Source organism: Ips typographus, linkage group LG9 (assembly GCF_016097725.1).
Source record: "Ips typographus isolate SLU linkage group LG9, UJ_Ityp_2.0, whole genome shotgun sequence".
Classification (NCBI taxonomy): domain Eukaryota; kingdom Metazoa; phylum Arthropoda; class Insecta; order Coleoptera; family Curculionidae; genus Ips; species Ips typographus.
Genome location: NC_138430.1, coordinates 4417124 through 4437472, shown reverse-complemented (window position 1 = coordinate 4437472; position 20349 = coordinate 4417124). Strand labels below are relative to the sequence as shown.

The 20349-nt window shown below is 32.1% G+C and overlaps 3 protein-coding genes and 1 long non-coding RNA gene across 5 annotated transcripts; 2 read left to right on the top strand and 2 right to left on the bottom strand.

Annotated features, from left to right (window-relative positions):
- Positions 1 to 615: 615 nt before the first annotated feature.
- Positions 616 to 6481, top strand: LOC145734039 (uncharacterized). Its single transcript, XM_081987101.1, has 7 exons — positions 616 to 766; positions 2965 to 3225; positions 3599 to 3849; positions 4399 to 4712; positions 4764 to 4983; positions 5037 to 5237; positions 5970 to 6481. The coding sequence occupies exons 2-7, from the start codon at positions 2969 to 2971 to the stop codon at positions 6194 to 6196; spliced, it is 1470 nt and encodes a 489-aa protein (XP_081843227.1). The 5' UTR covers positions 616 to 766; positions 2965 to 2968; the 3' UTR covers positions 6197 to 6481.
- On the bottom strand, positions 2117 to 3613 carry LOC145734053 (uncharacterized). Its single transcript, XR_014179332.1, has 2 exons — positions 3359 to 3613; positions 2117 to 3323 (listed from the first exon to the last, which is right to left on the bottom strand). It is a non-coding gene; the product is annotated as an uncharacterized LOC145734053 (long non-coding RNA).
- A 62-nt stretch (positions 6482 to 6543) lies between the features above and the next one.
- On the bottom strand, positions 6544 to 10598 carry LOC145734036 (uncharacterized). The gene is made up of 6 exons (XM_081987095.1): positions 10354 to 10598; positions 9354 to 9586; positions 8139 to 9259; positions 7367 to 7541; positions 7146 to 7312; positions 6544 to 7093 (listed from the first exon to the last, which is right to left on the bottom strand). Exons 1-6 carry the CDS (start codon positions 10460 to 10462, stop codon positions 6640 to 6642), a joined length of 2259 nt encoding a protein of 752 aa, XP_081843221.1. The 5' UTR covers positions 10463 to 10598; the 3' UTR covers positions 6544 to 6639.
- Positions 10599 to 10856: 258 nt separating this feature from the next.
- On the top strand, positions 10857 to 17348 carry LOC145733589 (endonuclease/exonuclease/phosphatase family domain-containing protein 1-like). Of its 2 annotated transcripts, none has more exons than XM_081986488.1 (7): positions 10857 to 11015; positions 11154 to 11811; positions 13876 to 14051; positions 14117 to 14350; positions 14405 to 14586; positions 14642 to 14872; positions 16866 to 17348. In XM_081986488.1, exons 2-7 carry the CDS (start codon positions 11254 to 11256, stop codon positions 17144 to 17146), a joined length of 1662 nt encoding a protein of 553 aa, XP_081842614.1. In that variant the 5' UTR covers positions 10857 to 11015; positions 11154 to 11253; the 3' UTR covers positions 17147 to 17348. The 2 variants fall into 2 exon arrangements, with proteins under 2 accessions (XP_081842614.1, XP_081842613.1); XM_081986487.1 differs by having other exon boundaries at positions 14108 to 14350.
- Positions 17349 to 20349: the final 3001 nt, after the last annotated feature.

The following is a 20349-nucleotide window of genomic DNA, read 5'->3' as shown; positions in this document are numbered from 1 at the left end:
ATAATCAAGGTTAAATTAAAAATATATTAAATCAAATGATCTTAATATTCATAAATTTGCCCACAGAAGATGTTTTGCTAGAACCGCCAACGTTTTTGCGTTCATGTGCATAATTTTCGCGACACAACAATCCACTGATTTAAATTGTGCTTAATAACTTTAGTGTACCAAATATGGCATATTCTAATCACAGTACATAATTATATACCATAAATACCTCTATCAGACTTTTCAAAGACAAAAATATTCCTGAATATGTTCAGGTTTACTTTTCATTCTTGGTTCGGAATATGTCGTTTTTATCTAGAAAAGTTTACATTTTGGAAAATCTGAAATTGTAAAAGCACAGTGATCATAACCCTCTTTACATACAACTGTTTATTTGAACATTAATCCAGTAATACTTTTAAATATATGACCAAACAAAAATTAAATTTCAGGTCAGGTTCAATGTTAAGATATGCACTTGAAAACTCAAGCATAAATAAACATCAAAAAGGCTTTCGTGAAGAATTTTTTTGGGTCGGGCTTGAATCACCACCAAACCCGAAAAAAATGCAACAAAATACTCCAATTTAAATTTAGTCGATAAAATCAGTGCAAACAATAAAATAAAAAATTGACCAATGTTAGCTTTGGTAGACCCCACCAATGGTCGCGTATAAGAGAGGTCGATGGTCCTATGATTGGAGTCGTTACAGCAAAGTAGTTGTGCCGCGTAAACTTATCAAAACAAAGCAAACGAAGAGCTGAAGACCTTGCTAAGGTAAATACATCTTGATTTATGTTTAACACTTTATGTACAGGCAGTGAGTAAATAGATAAAGTGCATTTCCTTTTTTGTTCATTAGAAAATTCTGCAAAACCAGTTTTATGTAAAATAATAAATTTGATTTTAATGTTTTGAGACACGTTAGATTTATTTCTTCTTTTAAAGAGAGTTAACTTTAATTTTTCAATTAATTTTTTTGCCATAATTTTTCCGCCAGGGAAGTCTCTTTGATTTCATTTGACAAAAAACTCATTTTCATAATTTTTAGGTGAATTTATGATGGTTTACCTTATAATATACTCAAATATACTTATTTAGCAATTACAAAAATCGTTTTGTCGCCCTTTTTTTGGTTTTCAACATTACTTGTCTTTACTGTCAAATATGTTGACCTATCTACATATCACAGACTAGATATAAGATATTTTATTCAAAATCGCAGAGACCTTCACTTTCGTTTGATTATTCTAATTTACTGTAATGAATTACTACTAAAAATACGTTAAAACAGTAAAATGTATACTTGTATTCAAATTAGGAAAACTACATGTTACCTAACGCACCTTGTATAAACCATATACAGCATAACGTTTTGTTAACATGGAATTACATACTTAAGTACCCATGATTTGAATAAAATGTAATAAACCCGAAACTATTGAGAATCTAAAAATTTAATTACTTTTGAGTTTGATTTGACTTTAGAGCTGTCAAAATTAATAATTTAGAATGTTCACATGTTTAATACAAATTGCCATACCATAAAATTTGTTATAATGGAAAAATGTTAATTTCACACTACAAAAATTCAGGAATTTTTAATTTTAAATGTATTTTGGTTCAATAAAGCAATGATTTGATACACTACAGATTAAAAATATCATTTTAAAAACTAAAACTGACTTGACTTACAACAGCAAAGGTCAAGCACAAAAAAGTACTTAACAAATGTCATTTAAAATTTACTTTGTTATATTATAAGTTATAAGTAGTTTGCATTGGAATTTTGAACAAACTATATTAAAACTATAACGACCCCACTTTTGCATAACCACAGTGGTAACAACTGTTGAGTAACTTAAAACAATCTTCCCATTGTATTTTTGGGCACAAAAAAACTAAAATAATACCATTTTAACTGTTCATTATATCCTACTATTTCAAATCACTTTCCTAATTTCGTAATTTCAAATTATTGATCAATTATTATATGTCACAACACAAACTTGTGGGTATGTACTTAGTACCTATTTAATAAGGTTTTACGAGGTTCTCATAATTATCTACCACTAACTGGTTAAAAAGATAGTAAAAGCGAAACGATGATTTCAAATAATACTCTACTTAAAAAGTATAAACTATTGTTTATTTTATGTAATATACACTTGAAACACGTTAGAATTCATGTGCCATGTCGAATTTACTAGTAATTAAACCAATTTTTAATGGAATCAAACATTTGTAGTGTGTATAATGTCATTAATAATACACACACTATGCAAAGTGAAATACCTTGATATATTCGTATAGCCTTCATTAAATCGGAAGTTAATTAACAGCCCAAATATCATTTTGTGACATTAGTTAATTATAGTAATTTTTTTTGACAATGAAAAAGTTTAATTATTATGTATTAGGGAGTATCAGTTGTCTATTGCTGCAGAAGTAAAAAATTTGAGATTTTAATCAACTCTTGATATTGTGTAATAATTTAAAAAATTTAATTATTTATTTGTTTTGGTTGTATACCAACTTGGAGAAAGGCTGAATAGATAATTCATACAAGTATTTTTATTTTTCAATTTATAATAGGGCACTACAATAAAATTTTACTTGTTATTTCCGTATACAGACTAAAAAGGCAAATAACAATTTACATAATGCTGGAAATGTATTAGCTTAAGCTCAGAGGGAAGTGCATAGTTGTAATTTATCTGCATAAAACTAATGATATTCTTGACAAGTAATTTGATAAGGTCTTATAAGAGTTGCTGTTTATACCTTCTCCATCTCAAAAAGAAGACGTTGAGCGTATTATTAATGAGCTTCCCCGTTTGAATCAAATGTTCTTACAAGTCTCCTTAGTTGAAAACTTTACAATGAAAACTCACAAAACAGTGAGCAATTCAAAATCAGTGATCCTTTTTAAATTCATCATTCATCAAACTAGTTACTCTTGTTTTGATTTCTAGCAATATGAAGCTACTAACACTAGCACCTTGCGTCCTCCTGTTAGTTTACTGTTCTGCAGAAGAAACAGCAAGAAATACAACAATCCAAAATGACGACTCAAAAGCAGAGTTGTCCGCAACTCCACTGAAACCAGAAGAACCTGCAACAGATGGAGATGTTCCTTTAGAAATCAAACAGTTTTTTGAACGGCAACAGTTTGCACCTGAGATCTATGGTTTGACTTATGTCCAACCCCAAGGAGGACAACCTTCATTAGCTCGGTAAAAATCCTGTATTTTTAATAATATTACCCTCAAAATCACTCTGCAAAAAATGCGAAGTACATTTCATAAGTAATTAATCATGAACACTTGGCAAACTTGTCCTAACTTAACCTAAACAGATATATTACACGTTAATTTTTAAGAGAAACCCCTTATTCAGGAGAACCACTTTACGTATACCCTTCACTTTTCAATGGCTTGGTCAAGATTAAAAACGTTCTGTTACGATAATTACCACACCAGCTGAAAATTACTCAATCTTAAAGTGCAACAAGCATTTTTATCTCGGATCGTTAACTGCATCTTAGTCACAAGCAAAACCAGCTTTTAAAACTCGTTTCCACTCTTTAAGTTGTATTGCATTTTGAAGGCTCCAACCGCAGTTAGTTTTATACGGACCAGGTGGCCAAGGCCAGCCAATTCTGATCAATCCAGGGAACCCTCCAGGTAATTTTCTGATTCCTCAAGGACCTGGTCCGAATGTTTTAGTGAGGAACCCCGCACCACAAGGACCAGGATTTCCGGTTGCTAATTATCCAAAACCAGCTCATGTACCTCCAATTGAAAAAGATGCAGAGGAGGTTCCTACTAATCCAGCTAAAGTTCCACCTTTTACAGCAGGTAAATAAACTAATTTTACATGTAGGAAGCATAAAACATACTCATTATTACATTAAATAACCAAGACAAATAGGAAGAATGTTATGACCGTGAACATCATTCATAATATTCTACACTTTTTTTGAATCAAACTAATAATTAATCTAATTGTAATTCTAATGGAAAAACAGGTCACTGTCAGGTCATAAGCCGTAAATCACAATCAAACCGATTTGATGGCATTTTTCATTCCGGTTGCGTGCACAAAGATACAATGACACGTCATTTTCGTGCAACAGTTTTGCATTCACGGTGCGTAAACTTAAATCCTCGAGCCTTCATTATTTTTACTGATAACATACCAGCGTACCATTACATGTTCTTTGTCGCAGATCCGGAAAATTGCTTACGTTTTCAACTGAAATCACGTAAAAAGACCACCTGCTAAGAATAAAGTACGACTGTAATAAAGATGAGGTTGCATTGTATTGCATATGTTTGGCATATTTATAAATAGAAGACTTTTTGTGTAATGTACCATTTTTAAAGATAAACCCTAACTTTTTTCAGGAAAGCCAAAAAGTAAACCAGAAAAACTGGAAACTTTCACCGAACAAAACGTTCCGGAACAAAGCACCAAACCAGCACAAGGAGAAAATCCACGAATAATTCCTGAAACAGTAAGCCTAAGACCTGGACAAAGATTCTTCTTCTTAAACGGTGATAACCTCTTTCCAATCGAAGAACAACCTCAAATTCAAAACGATTTTACTGGATTGAGATACACACAAGTGCAACAGGGTTTATACCCTCAGAAGTTTTTGCAACCTTTCGCTCAGGAACCACCACAATTCGTTCAAGATATCGATGAAGGAAATGCACCGGTATGTTGAGTTGGAGCGGCATTAGTAGATAATTAAAAAATAAAGTTGCAGATATCAGTACCAAGTTTATTGTTGCGTAACTCGTTTGTGAACGCCCAGCAAAAACCAAACCAACCACAACAAGAAGAAGAAAAGAATGATGGAATTCTCAGGACAGCCCAACAATATTTTAGGACAGGGCCAGTCCCGGATTCATTGTACACTCCACTCACTTTGCCTTACTTCGAACAGCAGGAAGGAATCACTGGATTTTTAGGTCAACCAACTCAAGGTATCTGCAATATACCATCAAGTTGAGGGAGTTAATACTGTCTAATTGAATAGGTCCAAGTTTTAAAAGTGCAGCCTCTAACGAAATCGTACAACCGCAACTTTTTGGACAATTTAGGTTTACACCAAACGGACTTCCTGAAGCTTATCAGTTTAGAGATGACATAGATAATGAAGCTATTGTAGTTGATGCTACATTCGATGCTGGTGTGAACAGCGATCAAGCTGATACAAACTTGAAAGCAGATCAAAGTGGTAAGTTTTCATATCTTTAAGTATCTTTGTCTAATTGTTTAGAAAAATTCAAGCAATAACAATATATTTAAAGCACAAAAAGGCAGATGCAGAGATCAAAATTTCGGATGAATTGTCGCAAATAAGCAATCAGTATTATCAGAAAGTTAGTCAGCTTATTCAGCACTTTCAAGAGTCTGGGATTACTTTTAACTGGAAGAAAAGATAATATCAAATACTCTTTGAAGAAGACATCAAAACATATCAATCAAGTTGTGTATTATGTCACCATTACTTCTTTGAAATGCTTTTTTTCTCACCCAAAAACTTCACTCACATTATTGGGAATTCATGGCGTCCATGTGTAAAACAAGTCTGGAAAACTTGTGTCCAATCTCCTATAGTACCTGTTGTAAAGGTTTGATCGCAGTATGAGAGATTTTTTAAAGTTTTTGGAGTATTTAGACTTATTACCATCTTTACAGAGAGGATTTACAGTTCAGAACTTTATCAAAATCAAATAAGTACACTTCATACAACTCCTCCACAAAATGGGCTTTAAAATAAAGCTTATTTGATATTCTTCGTACTTATATGTTTGTCCGCAAAACTAACCTTACTGAATTTCTTCGTTCTTAAAGTAGGCTTTTTGACTTGTGAAACTTTTTGGTGGTTTGCTTTAGCCTTCACGTACATACTTAGAAAGAACCTCCTACAGGAGCTTCATAATTATTTTCTATATGTAAATTTCAGAAGCTCAAGAATCAGAAGAAACAAAACAAGATTCCGAGGCAACAATGGCCCAGGCAGGACCACAAGCTACGGCAATAGCAGGTCCAGGAGGAGTAGCAGGTTCTGCACCTAGAGCTACAGCCATTGTAGGAAAAGGTGGTTTAGCTGTATCCAGTCCTCAAGCTACAGCGGTAGCAGGAACAACGGATGAGGACAAGAAATCCAAACCAACCAAGAAAGAAACGTAATTTAAAACAGAAAATCAAACTTTTTTATTTGAATGTGCGCCATTGTATTGTAAAGATAAGGGTAAAAATTACTGTTCAGCCATATTTGAACTGGCAAATGGAAGTTTTATAAAGAATGTCATGTTAAGTGCTAGAGACTTCCTCACGGTCACTTAGTTAAACCTTAAAGCTTTACCATATTAGTATAAACAGCCTGATTAACGATAAACCGAACTGATAAAATTGACCGTTAGATGTTTGGAAATAATAAATAAAGCCATTAATTCAGTAACATGTATGACTTCAGCTTGTAGTTTTACTTTGGGAAATTATACCATTTATAATCAATAAAATTTGAGTAAAGAGTAGTTTGAGTAAATACAATATAATGCAATTTAAGTATAAAGGTTTATGTACAAAAAACACTATAAATGAAAAATTAAAAGTGACATAAAACTTACAAACTACACACTGAGATCAAAATCAGATAGATCTTCAAACTCTTTTTCTATCACTCTTATAGCTTCTTCTTTCTCATCCTTTTCCTTCTTTTCTTCGTCATTAATCTCAATTTGCTCGCTTAGTATTGAACTAGCAATACTGGTGGTGCTACCACCAGTTTTTTGGAGTAGAGGCACATCTTTCGTTATGTCAGACTGACTCTTCAAGTCAAAGAAAACTTTCTTCTTAGACAGAGAGCCAACGGACGGAAAGTTTTTTAGGACTCCTTTGTGAGCGTCCTTTTTGGACGCCTCATCTGATGAAATTTGGTCATTTGTCACTTTCAGCTCTTTAATCACATCGTCATAGTGATTAGTTGTGTTTGGTAATACTGTTGGTTTTCTGTGGTTGTTGTAGTGGTCGCTGTCTGAGTCTGTCTCAAATAACGAACGGTTTCTGATGTTTACTGTCTCGTTTCTACAATATGTATTTTATAAATAGTACCAACACCCAATTATAAACTGCTTACTTATGGAGATTACTCTGTTTCCCTGATTTAGGCCTGTAAGATATTTTAACGATATTCTGTTTAACTCCTTTGCTATTTTGGTCTGCAATTTTGCTCTTAGAACTTTTGCAAAATTGCTCGACTTTTTCGATTAATGCCTTTTTTATTGAGCTGAAGTTCTTATGGGTCTAAAATTGATTGTAATGTATTAAAATTTTGCTAACGCGAATATAATATCTTACTTTTTTAGTTAGGTTGGCTTGATGATTTATTATTTCAAATGCTTTGTTAAACGAGCGATCTGGAAAACGAGTCCATGATTCGGATATACCGAGTTCTTGTAGGCGGTTCAACACTAAATATTCGATATCTTTTTCAATATTGATCAGTGTTTTTGACGAGTCAACTTTGTCAATGCTGTAAAAATATGATTGGTAATCATTTCTAGACAGTAAAAGACAGAATAAAGTCAGGAGATCAGAAGAGTAAAATCAAGTTATTGTGTATTAAGTGACAATTTCTAGGGAACCTACAATGGAAGTATAATTGTTTCCTTTTGTCCCCGTTTTAAAGAAAAAAAAAGTTATAAACAGTAATAAGTAGAGGGGAAGATATAGGAAATAAGGTGTGGCAAGTGGAAGTGGATTTTTGCCGGCTTTGAGACGTAAGAATACAATTTAGCACAGATTGACCCCAAACAAGCCAAATTCAGCGTCCAATGTAGTCCAACAAACGTAATTGGACTCAAAAGAATCCATCATATTACTAATCTACTTTGGTTTGCTTTTCTTCATTATTATGCTAATAAACTTGCCTCAAAAGGCACATGAAGTTCTTAGATATTTTCTTCTAATCATTCAAAGCTACTTCTATGAATTTAGTAATCAACTATTGCTTCTGTTGACCGGATAAGTCACAAATAAATAACATGGAACAGATTGATTCTACATAACAAAAAAAACTCTTTTCAGTTTTTCTCTTCCCAACACTACAACACAGGATATTAAAACTTACCTTCTCTTTGCTACACTTTTCTTGTGTGGACTAATCACCACTGGATCTTGTTTTAATGAATCACTCTCTTCTTTAACAGAAGAATCAGATTCTGATATGGTACTTTCTTCAGAAGTGCATTCAACCACACTTTGTCGTTTCAGTATACTTGAAGAAGATTTTTCCAATTTTTCTCTGTTAAATATTGGCTGAACCTTCTCTATTCCTTCAACATTTGACGCTGCAGGACTTTCTAATTGTTCAATTGCAGACTTAAGTTTTTCAGTGTCATTGACAACTATTTCAGTTGGAGGAGTAAATTTGCTTCTTGGTTTAACTTTCGGCTTGACATCCTTAACAATACTGTCAGTTATTAGTTTATTGTTTTCACCATCACTAAACGGGACTGGTAGAGCTGATTTCTGATTTTCTGACTGGTTCAGCTGTAGTTCATTCAGTTTGCTCCAAAATGACTGCATTTGGTTTTCAATTCCTGCCAATGCGGTTGAAATTCTCGCCTCCACGGAATCCACTTGGGATTGTTTCAAGTCTACTATTTGTTGATGAACCACTGGATTTTCAATTTCAATAATTTCACTTATATTTTTGTTGTTCACATTTTCTATCTGCAAAATCTTGTCAGTTTGAGTAGTATTTTCAGTTTTATCATGGTTACTTTTCGGCGGCTGATTCTCTTTATTATTCTGACTGACCACAATATCAAACAGTTTTGCGTAATTTTCCTCGTAGAATTTTTTTTGAACTTTCAAATCTTTTAACTCTTCATCCATTTGCGATTTGAATTTTTCAAACTTGTCCAACACTTCAGTCAAATGCAACTTTCCGTTGCTCACGTCAGGAAACCCGTTTTCATGACATTTTTCTTTCTGTTCTTTCAGTAATTTCTCGGTGTTATTAAGTCGTTCTTTTAACTCTTTGATTTCCATGTTTAACTTATCAGTCTCAGAATTGTAGTTTTCGGCATTTGTGTGCCGTCTTTTCATGTGCGAATTCAAGAATTCGTCTGACGAAAACGCTTTAGGACATCTAGTGCATTTAAAAGTGGCAAAAACTTGTTGCCGCGTTAAGTTTTCCACGTGTTTTTGTAAGTCATTATTAAGAAATTTCAGTTCTTTGTTTTCCTGAAAATAAATGTGAAAAAAGAAAATAGATTAATTTGCTATTTTAGGCTTTAAATGTATCCACTGGCAGAACAAATTCAACAAAAGCACTTACTTCTTTACTTTTTGCCAATTCCTTCTTCAAGAGAACAACAGTATTGTCTAGGTATTTTTTGCAAAATACCAAGTACTCTACAGCTAATTGGCTAATTTTAAACAACTTAACAAAATTTATGTCAAGAACTTTAGACTGTTCCTCATCTAAAACGTACTGAACTACAGTTGAAATATATCGATCCACTGAAGCAACATCCCGCTCTTTCACTATTCTATCAACATCCGCAGTACCTGTAATTAGTATATTGTCTAAAAATTAGCACAAACCACTGTTTGAATTTTTTTTAAATTTATTTTTGGTATTGGATATAATAAAAGTACCTGTGCTTGTAAATATACAAAATGATCATGGTGGTGAAAACTTACATTTGTATACATAAGAAAATTATCATACTTAAAAAAACCATGTAACTGAGAGAGAAACATTGATAACTGCATGTGCAAAACAAAGACAGAAAATCTAAAAAAATTCTACTGTTGAAATGTTGCCAAATGTCCCTCTGAATTCCTGGACTAGATTCTAGATTACTTGCAAAATTCATTTTGTGACTAGAAAATTCCTAATCATTTCTATTTATTTGATAATGTATTACATACCAAATTATGTAACTGTCAGTAAATGATCCAGGGGATGAATTCCGATTGATAAGCTTCTGGCAACATTGCCTTGAAGTTTTTGGCCAATTGGATATTTTATTAGGTTTTCTGTCTTTGTCTCATGCATGCATATTAGTCTGTGATATTATCTATATGTTTCTCTGTCAGATACAAGGTCTTCCTAGGGCCAGTTTTAGTTTTACCTGTATATAAAAAACAGCTCTAAAAACTAAATAAAATAGATAATAATTATGTGCATGGAAAATTTGTTTTTAAAATCTTTGTATATCAATATTTTATATGTTCAAACTATGTTTTTTAAAATATATATTCTGTATAGTATATGACTGACTAAAAATTAATTAAGATGAAAGAAATTTGTGCTTAATTTAAATACTTACAAATTTTATTCTTATCAAAGTTCCCAGACTTGCATTTTTCAAAAGAAAAGCCAGTATCCCATGCAAGGCGAATGTAATCATAATGCCATTGATAATCTTCATTCCACATCTCATGGCATTTAATGTTTCCATTCAGTTATCACATTTTAGTAAAAAAGTACGAATTTTATAATAGAAAAGTGTGTATTTTAATTATAAAACGAGTTTTAAAAAAGTACACAATTTTGTGTTTGTATTTTCCTTGGCATTTTATTTGACAGCTTCAAAACTGAATCTTCTGACCCTATCACATGACTTGTGTACAGATTGTCTTAAGGGTATCACGTGATCAACTTTTAGTGCGTTCAACTCTTGCTGCGTGAAAAATGTTCAGCTGGAGCAACCAGTGGCTATGCTATTTTACTGCTATAAGATAGTAAAGGATAAGTAAATTAGCTTGCGCCAGCCAATGGGAAGGTTCAATAAGCAATGTCATCAATAGAAAGAAATCAGCTGTTCTGACTTCCGTTTGCCAAATATTGACGTTTTGATATCAAAATGAAAAAATAAAAAATGTAACACACATAAAATTTAAAAACTCATGCAGGATTGACACCTTTGAACTTATTGTAAGTGATTTTGTCAGAAAAAACCTAATTATGACCATCATGTTCCTGTGCAAGGTTTGTATTGCTTTAATTAGTTCCATAGGCTATGCAAACAAGTATCATCAAGTTCAATTATTTTAATACCCTGAAACAGTAGTTTCAGTGGTGTCTGATCCTGTCAAGGCTAAAGTGAGTTATGCGGTTTTGTTTCAGTTTCTTTTCAATTGTGATCAGTGATTAAAGTATGGGAATCCAAGACAATCAATTGAGTTCCTATTAGAGAGGCCAAGGGTCAATTTATTGAATAAGTTAAATGGTTTTGAACTTAGTTTTAAATCCAGTCCAAATGGGGAACAACGCTAGTCTACCAAAAGGTAGAAGAAAGTCACTACGCTCCTTTGTCCAGAGAAAATCACACAAATCCAATTTAAGTCACACTTTTACTGTACCAGAACTTGATGAGCAAATGGAACTAGTTAACATCAACACAGCATCAGAAGAAGAACTAATGACTTTGCCAGGTATCAACAGAGAAATTGCAAAAAGTATTGTTGAACACAGGAAAGCAATTGGCAGATATCGCAAGGTAGAAGATTTAGCATTGGTTAGAGGAATAGGTGCAGAGAAGTTAGAACTAATAAAACCTGAAATTTGTGTATCAACTAGACGAAATAATGCCAGTTGTGTGTCTTCAAGAGCACCCAGTTATGATAGTTTGAAAAGTACTGATTCTAAAACTACAAGTAGGATTAGTAGATGCATTAATGTTAATAAAGCAAGTGTTTTTGAACTCCAAAGTGTTCCTGGTATTACACAAGAAATTGCTGCTGGAATTGTAATATACAGAAATAAGAAAGGATTATTTAAAAAGGTAAGTCAATTGCAGTTAGTTTGTGGCATTAATTTTTGCAGTAAATAGTATTTTCACTTAATTTGCATTCACTAGCATAACAGTGTTTTAGACTAATTTGAGAATTATATTGCAAACTAGGGATTCATCTACCACATTATGAGTGAGATAGCTCCAGTCATAATTTTCAGGTTTTTTTAAAATCTACTAAAGGTCAAAAACTACAATTTTGGTGCTTAGAATTTATATTAAAGTCACTTCACAAAAAGTACAAAAAAAGCTTGATACACTTTAAGAAATTGATGTCTACCATCTTTTAATAACATACCTACACATTTTAATAACATGATACATTTTTCTAAAATAATCTAGTTGTATCTCTCTTGAATTTGTTGTGGATTTCAGTTGAATTGGGTACATCCTGTACATGGTTTTTTTATTAATTGAGTTTGTTGTAGGTACTTTAAAAACATTGCACATCTAGGTAATCTGTCTGGCAGATGTTTAATGGAAATAACTCAGTTACAAGATTGAGTTTTATTACAAATCATTTTTAAAAATAATAAATAATACAATGGTGTTTTAATTTTAGCTTTATTGTGATTTTTAATAACAGGTTTTCTTCATTTTTCTCTTAAAATATCTAACTAGTGTTTTTAATTCGGTGATTGATTGAATTTTTGACATACTAATAATAGTAAAAAAATGCAGGACAAAAAATTTTAGTTTATATTATATATTTTTAATGACCCAACAGAGTATTACAATATTGCAACAAAGTAATGTACTATTTTATAGTTTTTATTGGAAACATCTATTTCACATCATTTTCTCTCAAGGCGAATTATACATAAACTACTTAACTTGTTAAGGAGCTCTTTATGTCAACATAATTATCAACTTTGTCAAGGTTGGTAGGGTAAATTATTAAATATTGTGAAAAGTGAGTAATAATTTATCAAATGATCCAGCCAAGGTGCAATGTTCCCTTGACCTTTGATTTTCTACTTAAAGGGATATTTGTAATGAGATAAAAACCATAAAAATTAATTAGTTCCTAAGGTTGCTTCCTCTGATATATAATATTTGGTATACAGGATGGTTAATAACCAAATATTATATTCTCAGTTAAAATAAAAAAAATCCTATCCCACTAAGGAAGGAACTATCCCAAAAGGAGTGACTTTTCCAGTTAGTCCCCTAGTAATTATTTTTTTCCTACAGGAGAAATCCCCCAGAAAAAATATCCCCAAAGAAAATCAAATCTTCTATTTTTGAGAAAAATCCTCTAGTCTGAGAATTTTAATTTTTGAGATGACATTATTTGACAAATACTGTCACTTATAAATTTTGAAAGGTTTTTTTTTAGTTCTTGAACAATTGAATAGAGAAGCTAAAACGACTTTAAGATATTGTATACATTTAAACTAAACCATATTTGGTTTCATAACAAAAATAAGTAAATTATTCTTACTAAAAGCATTAAAAGATAAAGTTTCTGACTTCAATAAAGGGATAGTGTTAATGTTTTCCCATCAAACTATTTTTGTAACAATTTCATTGTTTTGCAATATTATGTCATTTGTCAAGGTAAGGTGTATTATCTAGAAAAGCTAAATCGTTTTAATCGCACTTTATGTTAATATTAAACTGTAACAAATATCGCTAAATGCATATGGTAGATACCAAAACAAAAGCTACGTTTTTCAATAATACTTACCTCATGTAATAATAAAAGCCTTAGCATTAGTATGTTAATGTTTCTAATTTATGTATTTATGCCAGAATGATGAGAATTGTTAATTATTTGATGGTGTAATAATTGATTGTTAGAAGGTAACCACCATTACATAAAAGTATTTATGGAAGACCGAATTCTTTTGTACAAATACAGATTGCACCAATAACACAAAATTTATGTTAAAATTAGGACATTTTTTGAAAAATTGTTTGCTTGATTGGATGAAGCCAAGAATTTTGATAAACTTAAGAAAGCAGTTAGTCTGCTTGGAAGGAACATATTAATGACGTTTTAAATTGACAACACATCATTGATTACCTCTTCTTCTTCCGAATCTTTTATAGATTGACGATTTGCTAAAAGTAAAACACCTGAATCGAATGCGATTGGGACACATAACAAGATATCTTACTGTAGAAAACGATGAAGATGCAGCTAGCGAGGTCTCTAATATACAAAGACCCAGTGTCCTAACTAATGGTTTTGTACCTACACCGTATACAAACGGACGTGCTCATAGGTAAGACGTCAGTCAGAATTTGGCTTAATACAGTTATGAACAATTTGAGTACTCAGTAATTTTAGGCCGTCATTTAGAGGGCATGTTCCCAACGGTTTAGCCCCATCTTCAGCCTTGGACATATTTGAATTGCTGTCAACATATTCCCCTAGACCTATATTAAGTGAAGTGTTTAAGTACAGTCGAAACGGTGAGGGAGCAGCTAGAATTGCTTCCTGGAATCTACACAGATTTACGCAAGAGAAAGCTACAAATATGGGTGTTAAGGAAGTAATTTGTCGGACAATTTTAGAGAATGGGTTGGTTTTTGAGTAACTTTATTAAACGGCAACAATATCATGGTGATATTTTAGGATTTCATTGCTAGCACTTCAAGATATTAAAGACGTAATAGCTTTAAAGACTATTTGTGAAGAGCTGAATAAACCTACTTTGAGAAGAGTGGAAGAATGGAAGGAAAATAGTCATTGTTGGAATTTTTGCATGTTGGATGTACACGACACGCATTTGGGTTTTATTTATGATTCTGGTAGCGGTAAGTAGTTGAATTTTTAGCGTGATTAACCTTTGTAAAAAGTATTTTATTAAAGCGCCAAATATAGAGTTGGTTTCCTTACTGGAAAGTCCGGAAGATACGAGAAACGACTGTGATGCTATAATCGCCGACTTCCTAATAGGCGATTTAAACCTACAAATAGTGAATATCTCGCTCAAAGATGATGCTAATATTAAGTTTTTAAACGACAAGATTTCCGACTTAATAAGTGAGGAAGAGACGGTAATGCTTTGCATCGATTTTTCGAATTGCAATTATTTGGATGGTAAGTTGTTCTTTGATTTGTTTGTTGCAACAAAGTTTTATTTTATCATTATCTAATCTATTTATATGGTATTAGGGACGTTACTTTTAGCATCAGTTGACGTAATTGAAGCTTATGTCTTACGTCAATAAGCTTGCATTCGATGTAATTCCCTAGTAAATATTTTGTCATTTACGGTTAATGCCTGATTGTTCTTTAAAATTATTATTAGTGAGATATTGGTTTTAACTGGGTTTTGAAGTGAAAAAAAAGCCAGAGCGTCTTATTTTTCTATTTGCTTTAAAAATGTGTTAAATTACACAATATGTTCTTAAATGAATGCTATTTCACGGAAAACATTGAAAGGATGGTATTGAATCTCAGGTAAGAAAAGTATACTTAACTGTTTTTTTTTTTTGAAAATCAATTTTCTGTCCTGATTTTAAAAGCTTTTTTGTTTATTCTATTGGACTAGGTATTTCGGTCAGGCTCTAGTATTAAAATAAAATGTCATAACAGACCTTACACTGATTAACAATCTTTCTTGAATTGATAAACTTTTCAACAGATTTAATTTTTGTAACAGTATTGCACGTGTGTGGAAAGATTACATAATTAAGTGTTGTTTTAAGTGTCAACTTCCAAACAATTAAAATCGTAAAAATTTCAAGTGACTCTCCATATAATTAATATGTTTCTATATTACTTATCATTCACATATTTAGGTACAGTAATCAATTTGTTGCAATCGTTCACAAAAAAATTGAAGATGTAGGACTTTTGTAGACGTCTTTGGCAACTTTTGAGAGAATTTCAGTAGTATTTAGGGGCTTCTGACGTTTTTAACATAGTTCTATAGGTTTTTGGCAACTTATAAATTTCTTGGAAGCTTTAAGACACTTTGAAGACGTTCCTGGCATTTTTTGGAAGGTTTTTAGTAGAATTTACAGGTGTTTGACATTTCCAAAATGATTCTACTGACAACGGGCTAGTTTGAATAATTCTTGGAAGCTTTAAGACACTTGTAGATGTTTCTGGCATTTTTTGGAAGGTTTTCAGTAGTATTTACATGCTTCTGACATTTGCCAAAATGATTTTACTGACATCTAGCTACTCTGAAAAACTCTTGGAAGCTTTAAAACACTTGTAGATGTTTCTGGCATTTTTTGGAAGGTTTTTAGTAGTATTTACATGCCTCTGACATTTGTCAAAATGATTCTACTGACATATAGCTACTTGGAAAAATTCTTGGAAGCTTTAAGACACTTGTATATGTTTCTGGCATTTTTTGGAAGGTTTTCAGTAGAATTTACAGGTCTTTGACATTTCCAAAATAATTCTACTGACAACGGGCTACTTCGAATAATTCTTGGGAAGATTTAAGACACTTGTAGACATTTCTGGAATTTTTTGGAAGAATTTTAGTAGTATTTACATGCCTCCGACATTTGCCAAAATGATTCTACTGACATCTAGCTACCTTGAAAAACTCTTGGAAGCTTTAAGACACTTGTAGACGTTTCTGGCATTTTTTGGAAGGTTTTCAGTAGTATTTACACCCCTCTGACATTTCCAAAATGATTTTACTGACATCTAGTTACTTTGAAAAACTCTTGGAAGCTTTAAGACACTTGTAGATGTTTCTGGCATTTTTTGGAAGGTTTTCAGTAAAATTTACAGGTCTTTGATATTTCCAAAATAATTCTACTGACAACGGGCTACTTCGAATAATTCTTGGAAGGTTTAAGACACTTGTAGACATTTCTGGCATTTTTTGGAAGGATTTTAGTAGTATTTACATGCCTCTGACATTTCCAAAATGATTCTGTACTGACATATGGCTATTTTGAAAAATTCTTACAAGACACTTGTAGAGCAATTTTTGAGAGGTTCAGAAACTTTTGTGTGGTTTCTGGTTAAAGGTTTTATTTTGAAAATTATTCCATATTTTTCTGCACTTATTATAGGAATAAAAAAGGTTTACATATGATTAGATATACTGTTTTTTTTCCAGAATCGTCATTGACTTTAGGCAGTCTAGAGCCAATATTTCCCAGTAGCACAAAAACACATTTCCCGTCTTTACGGACATCTCGCCATTCTAGTCACATATCAAATATCCTAATTAATTCACAACTGAAAAGTAACCTGACTGGTCACAAGAACGTGATAAGTAAAGGCCTAACCCACTTGGCAATACCAAATGGATGGACGTGGGGCGGGACAGTATCGCCAAATTGTCCAATTTGGTTGGAACTATATTTGACCAACAAGTGGGAGAGCAAGACTTTCTGATATTTGCTTATATTTACTTTTGTTGCGGCTTTTTTTGATTTTATTGTTGTTCGGTTTTAAGAAGATGTCATTATGGTAGTTAACGGTGATTGACGTTGTCTATAAATAGAAAAAAATGTAATTTATTATGCTTATATACGGACTGTGAAAATGTATAGTTATAAATGTCGTTGTGCTAAATAAATGTTGTCTATTTTAAAAACTGGTATTAATATTTAAAATTAAGTATGATTTACATGAGAACCATCACATTTTAATAGAAACCACAGCAATATGTGTATACTTTTGTTAACTCCCACACAGTCAAGCAATATTATACTGCGAAACAGAGTAGTAAAACAGCTTTTACGCAAGACCCCTTCTCCATTCCACATCCTAGAATTAGAAAAGACCTTACGCAACAAAACTGTCTTTCAGGAGTGCAAGTGATGTAACTGACGTATAATTAAAGGAATAAATATTGCTTTTGTTCTGTTTTTGTTGTGTCGAAACCAGACCTTTATGTAGGATATCAATTCACCTACAATAGGATAAGGAAAAGCAAAATAATTTGAGAAGGCCGTCAGTATAAAGCTGGTTTCACTTTATCGAATATTTCTCCAACAATATTACTATTTTAACTTAAGTGGAGTAATTGCGAATAATCATAGAGTTCAGAAAAAAATATCTAGTTATCTTTTAAATATAAAACTATACTGAAATGTTTTCTCTTAGTGTGTTTTGATCTATTATTCTCTTGACAAATCAGTGAAATGTCTCATCGAGTTTATAAAAAGGCTTTCGATTAAAAAAAGATTCATGTTCTCGAGATTATTTCACACAACACGATACCAATTCGATTAAACCTCAACAGACGTGTGTAATAAAGGCTTTGTTACTAATCCCATATGTTTCATTTGGTTTCAGAATATTATTACGTACTGAAGTGGTAATAATAATTCCGTTTGCTAAATTGTTAATAACAACTGATGCCGATTGAACGGTAGCTGACTAAATTCGAACTTCATTAGTCCTTCATATAATGTATCAAGTCTGGGTTTGAACTGGAAATCCTTATCTAAAAATAACAGGATATATTAAAACTGGCTTAATTAATTTTATATCTAGTGTTATTGTTTACTTTAGGACACCTTATATTTGCATAGAATAAATTTATTGATATTTTTGTGTTGCAGTATTACACCACAAAATATCAACGAAAATCTTAAGAATTAATCTAAGGTAAGAAGGATTTATTTTGTTGATTAAAAATAAGCTAGAAACCAGAAAACACTTATTCTATTGGCATGCAGGTATTTCTTTTTTGAGTTGAACGTTTGGTCTAAAAATCTTTATGTGTTCGTTATTCAGACGTCCATACAAAACTGAAAACCAAGAGAAAAATAAGGAATTAAGAGGAATATTCATGTAGTAGAGAAATTTTCATTAGCTATACTTCGTGCTAGACGAGCACACAATTTTCTTGTTGTTTTTTAGATATTTCATACTACAATACTTGGGGTATTAGCTTTTTAAAGAGGTTTTATATGTCTTTGTAAGGTTCTTAGTAATAATAATCAAGTTTTTTTGAGTCTTGAATTTCTATTATTATGAACGTCAGTGGTGGATGATCTGATAGAGGAGCTGTTGGTGGAAGGTTTGTGTTGCTGGTGGAACCTTTTTATTTTTCTAAATCAAGACTTAAAAACTTTATTAATTGACATAATATTGTAAATGTTTCAGTTACATTGAGCATGCAAGTTTACTCTATGTTTCCAAATTTTTAAGACCTTTTTTAATTGCGCTGATGTATTATCCATCTGGTGTAGGTAGATTAAATGCTCTTTTGCATTTTTCCGGATTCGTGTTGGTTCCGGAAGTGAAATGCTGCTACAATTGCGAGTTTTTAGCTTCCGAATAATTGTTCAAATCGCCCGTAGGAGTTTCTTTCAGTGGAAACGTTGAGAAACTTAATTAGGCATATTACTCCTCATTAGAAAACAGTGAAAAATAGGGACTTTTTTTGGGTTGTAAGTTAACTATAAACCAAAGTCTAATTGGCCTAATACAAAATGTTGTATGAAAATATAGTTTTTAGCATTCAATGAGAACTGCATTTCCTTGTTCAAACACTTCGCTAAGCAGGTACAAAGAAATCGATAAAATTGCGTGAAACTCTTGTTAAATTCTCGGGTGAAGAATAAGTGGCAAAAGTAAGGATATACTTAAAAGCGTTCAAGGGCCGTTATAGAAAGGACGATGCCAGAATATTCGTTTTTAGCCAGCTGGATATTATTCAAATTATCTTTAATGATCCAGATCGTTTTTAGGTCTGAAAAGACCGCAGAGGAGCCCAATTTAAAAATATATAATATGAAGTTTTTTTAAATTTATATTGTCTGATTTTATGTCTGCTTAATATTCCTTGGCAATTGAGCGTTAACAATTTTTTTGTGAAGAGGATCCTGAAAGGACTGATGTAAACAGTATGGCGCAAAGGGGTAAGTAAATATTGTTGTTACGTTCCTATCTACTCTGTGTGTGTAACTAAATAAAACAAGTAGAAAAAATAGTGATTTTATCTTGTAGCAAATGAAAATTCAGCAAAGGAAACTTGGTAATTGTAACTACAGCTCTTTGCTATTCTGCTAATTACGTAAGCTACTCCATGAAAGTATTCATATGCACGAGTAGAAACACGTGACTGTTTTCTATAGAAGGTTTAAGCTTTAATTACGTAAAACAAAGAACAATTATTAGTTTTTAAAATCAACAAGTAATGCCCTTGTCGGTATGTATTAATTTAGCATCAGAGAGTAATATTGATTATACATTCTATTGTAATGAAAGATTATAAAGTCAGCATACCGAAAACTCAGGATGTTCGTTTTTTAAATCCTGTGAGTCTTAATAACATTTTTACTCGATTATAAGTAAAACCTATTTTTTGAAATAGTAGTAGAAGCACAGGTGTTAATAACAATGAACACATTTTAAGCCACGTGACAGAATAGTCACGTTGCCACCATACAAAACCCTATATTGTGGTAGCAATAACATTCTGCTTGAGTGAGGTGCCAAATACAATTCAAGTGTTTTAATATCGATGTATTATTCAACAGAATAATAACTATAGGCATTAAAATGACTGCGGTATTCTAATACTTTTTGTGGAAGACTCAATTTGGGTCAGTTGACAAAAATTCCCAGAAGAATCATTATTA

Excerpts from the sequence above, each read along its gene's own strand:
- LOC145734036 (XM_081987095.1), bottom strand. The coding sequence starts at position 10,462 with ATGTGGAATGAAGATTATCAATGGCATTATGATTACATTCGCCTTGCA. Across the intron at positions 9,260-9,353 it reads AATTGGCAAAAAGTAAAGAA|GAAAACAAAGAACTGAAATT; the intron begins GTAAGTGCTTTT and ends ATTTATTTTCAG. Across the intron at positions 7,094-7,145 it reads AAACAGAGTAATCTCCATAA|AAACGAGACAGTAAACATCA; the intron begins GTAAGCAGTTTA and ends TACATATTGTAG.
- LOC145733589 (XM_081986487.1), top strand. The coding sequence starts at position 11,254 with ATGGTTTTGAACTTAGTTTTAAATCCAGTCCAAATGGGGAACAACGCT. Across the intron at positions 14,351-14,404 it reads CGGACAATTTTAGAGAATGG|GATTTCATTGCTAGCACTTC; the intron begins GTTGGTTTTTGA and ends GTGATATTTTAG. Across the intron at positions 14,587-14,641 it reads TATTTATGATTCTGGTAGCG|CGCCAAATATAGAGTTGGTT; the intron begins GTAAGTAGTTGA and ends ATTTTATTAAAG.
- LOC145734039 (XM_081987101.1), top strand. The coding sequence starts at position 2,969 with ATGAAGCTACTAACACTAGCACCTTGCGTCCTCCTGTTAGTTTACTGT. Across the intron at positions 4,713-4,763 it reads TCGATGAAGGAAATGCACCG|ATATCAGTACCAAGTTTATT; the intron begins GTATGTTGAGTT and ends ATAAAGTTGCAG. Across the intron at positions 5,238-5,969 it reads CTTGAAAGCAGATCAAAGTG|AAGCTCAAGAATCAGAAGAA; the intron begins GTAAGTTTTCAT and ends TGTAAATTTCAG.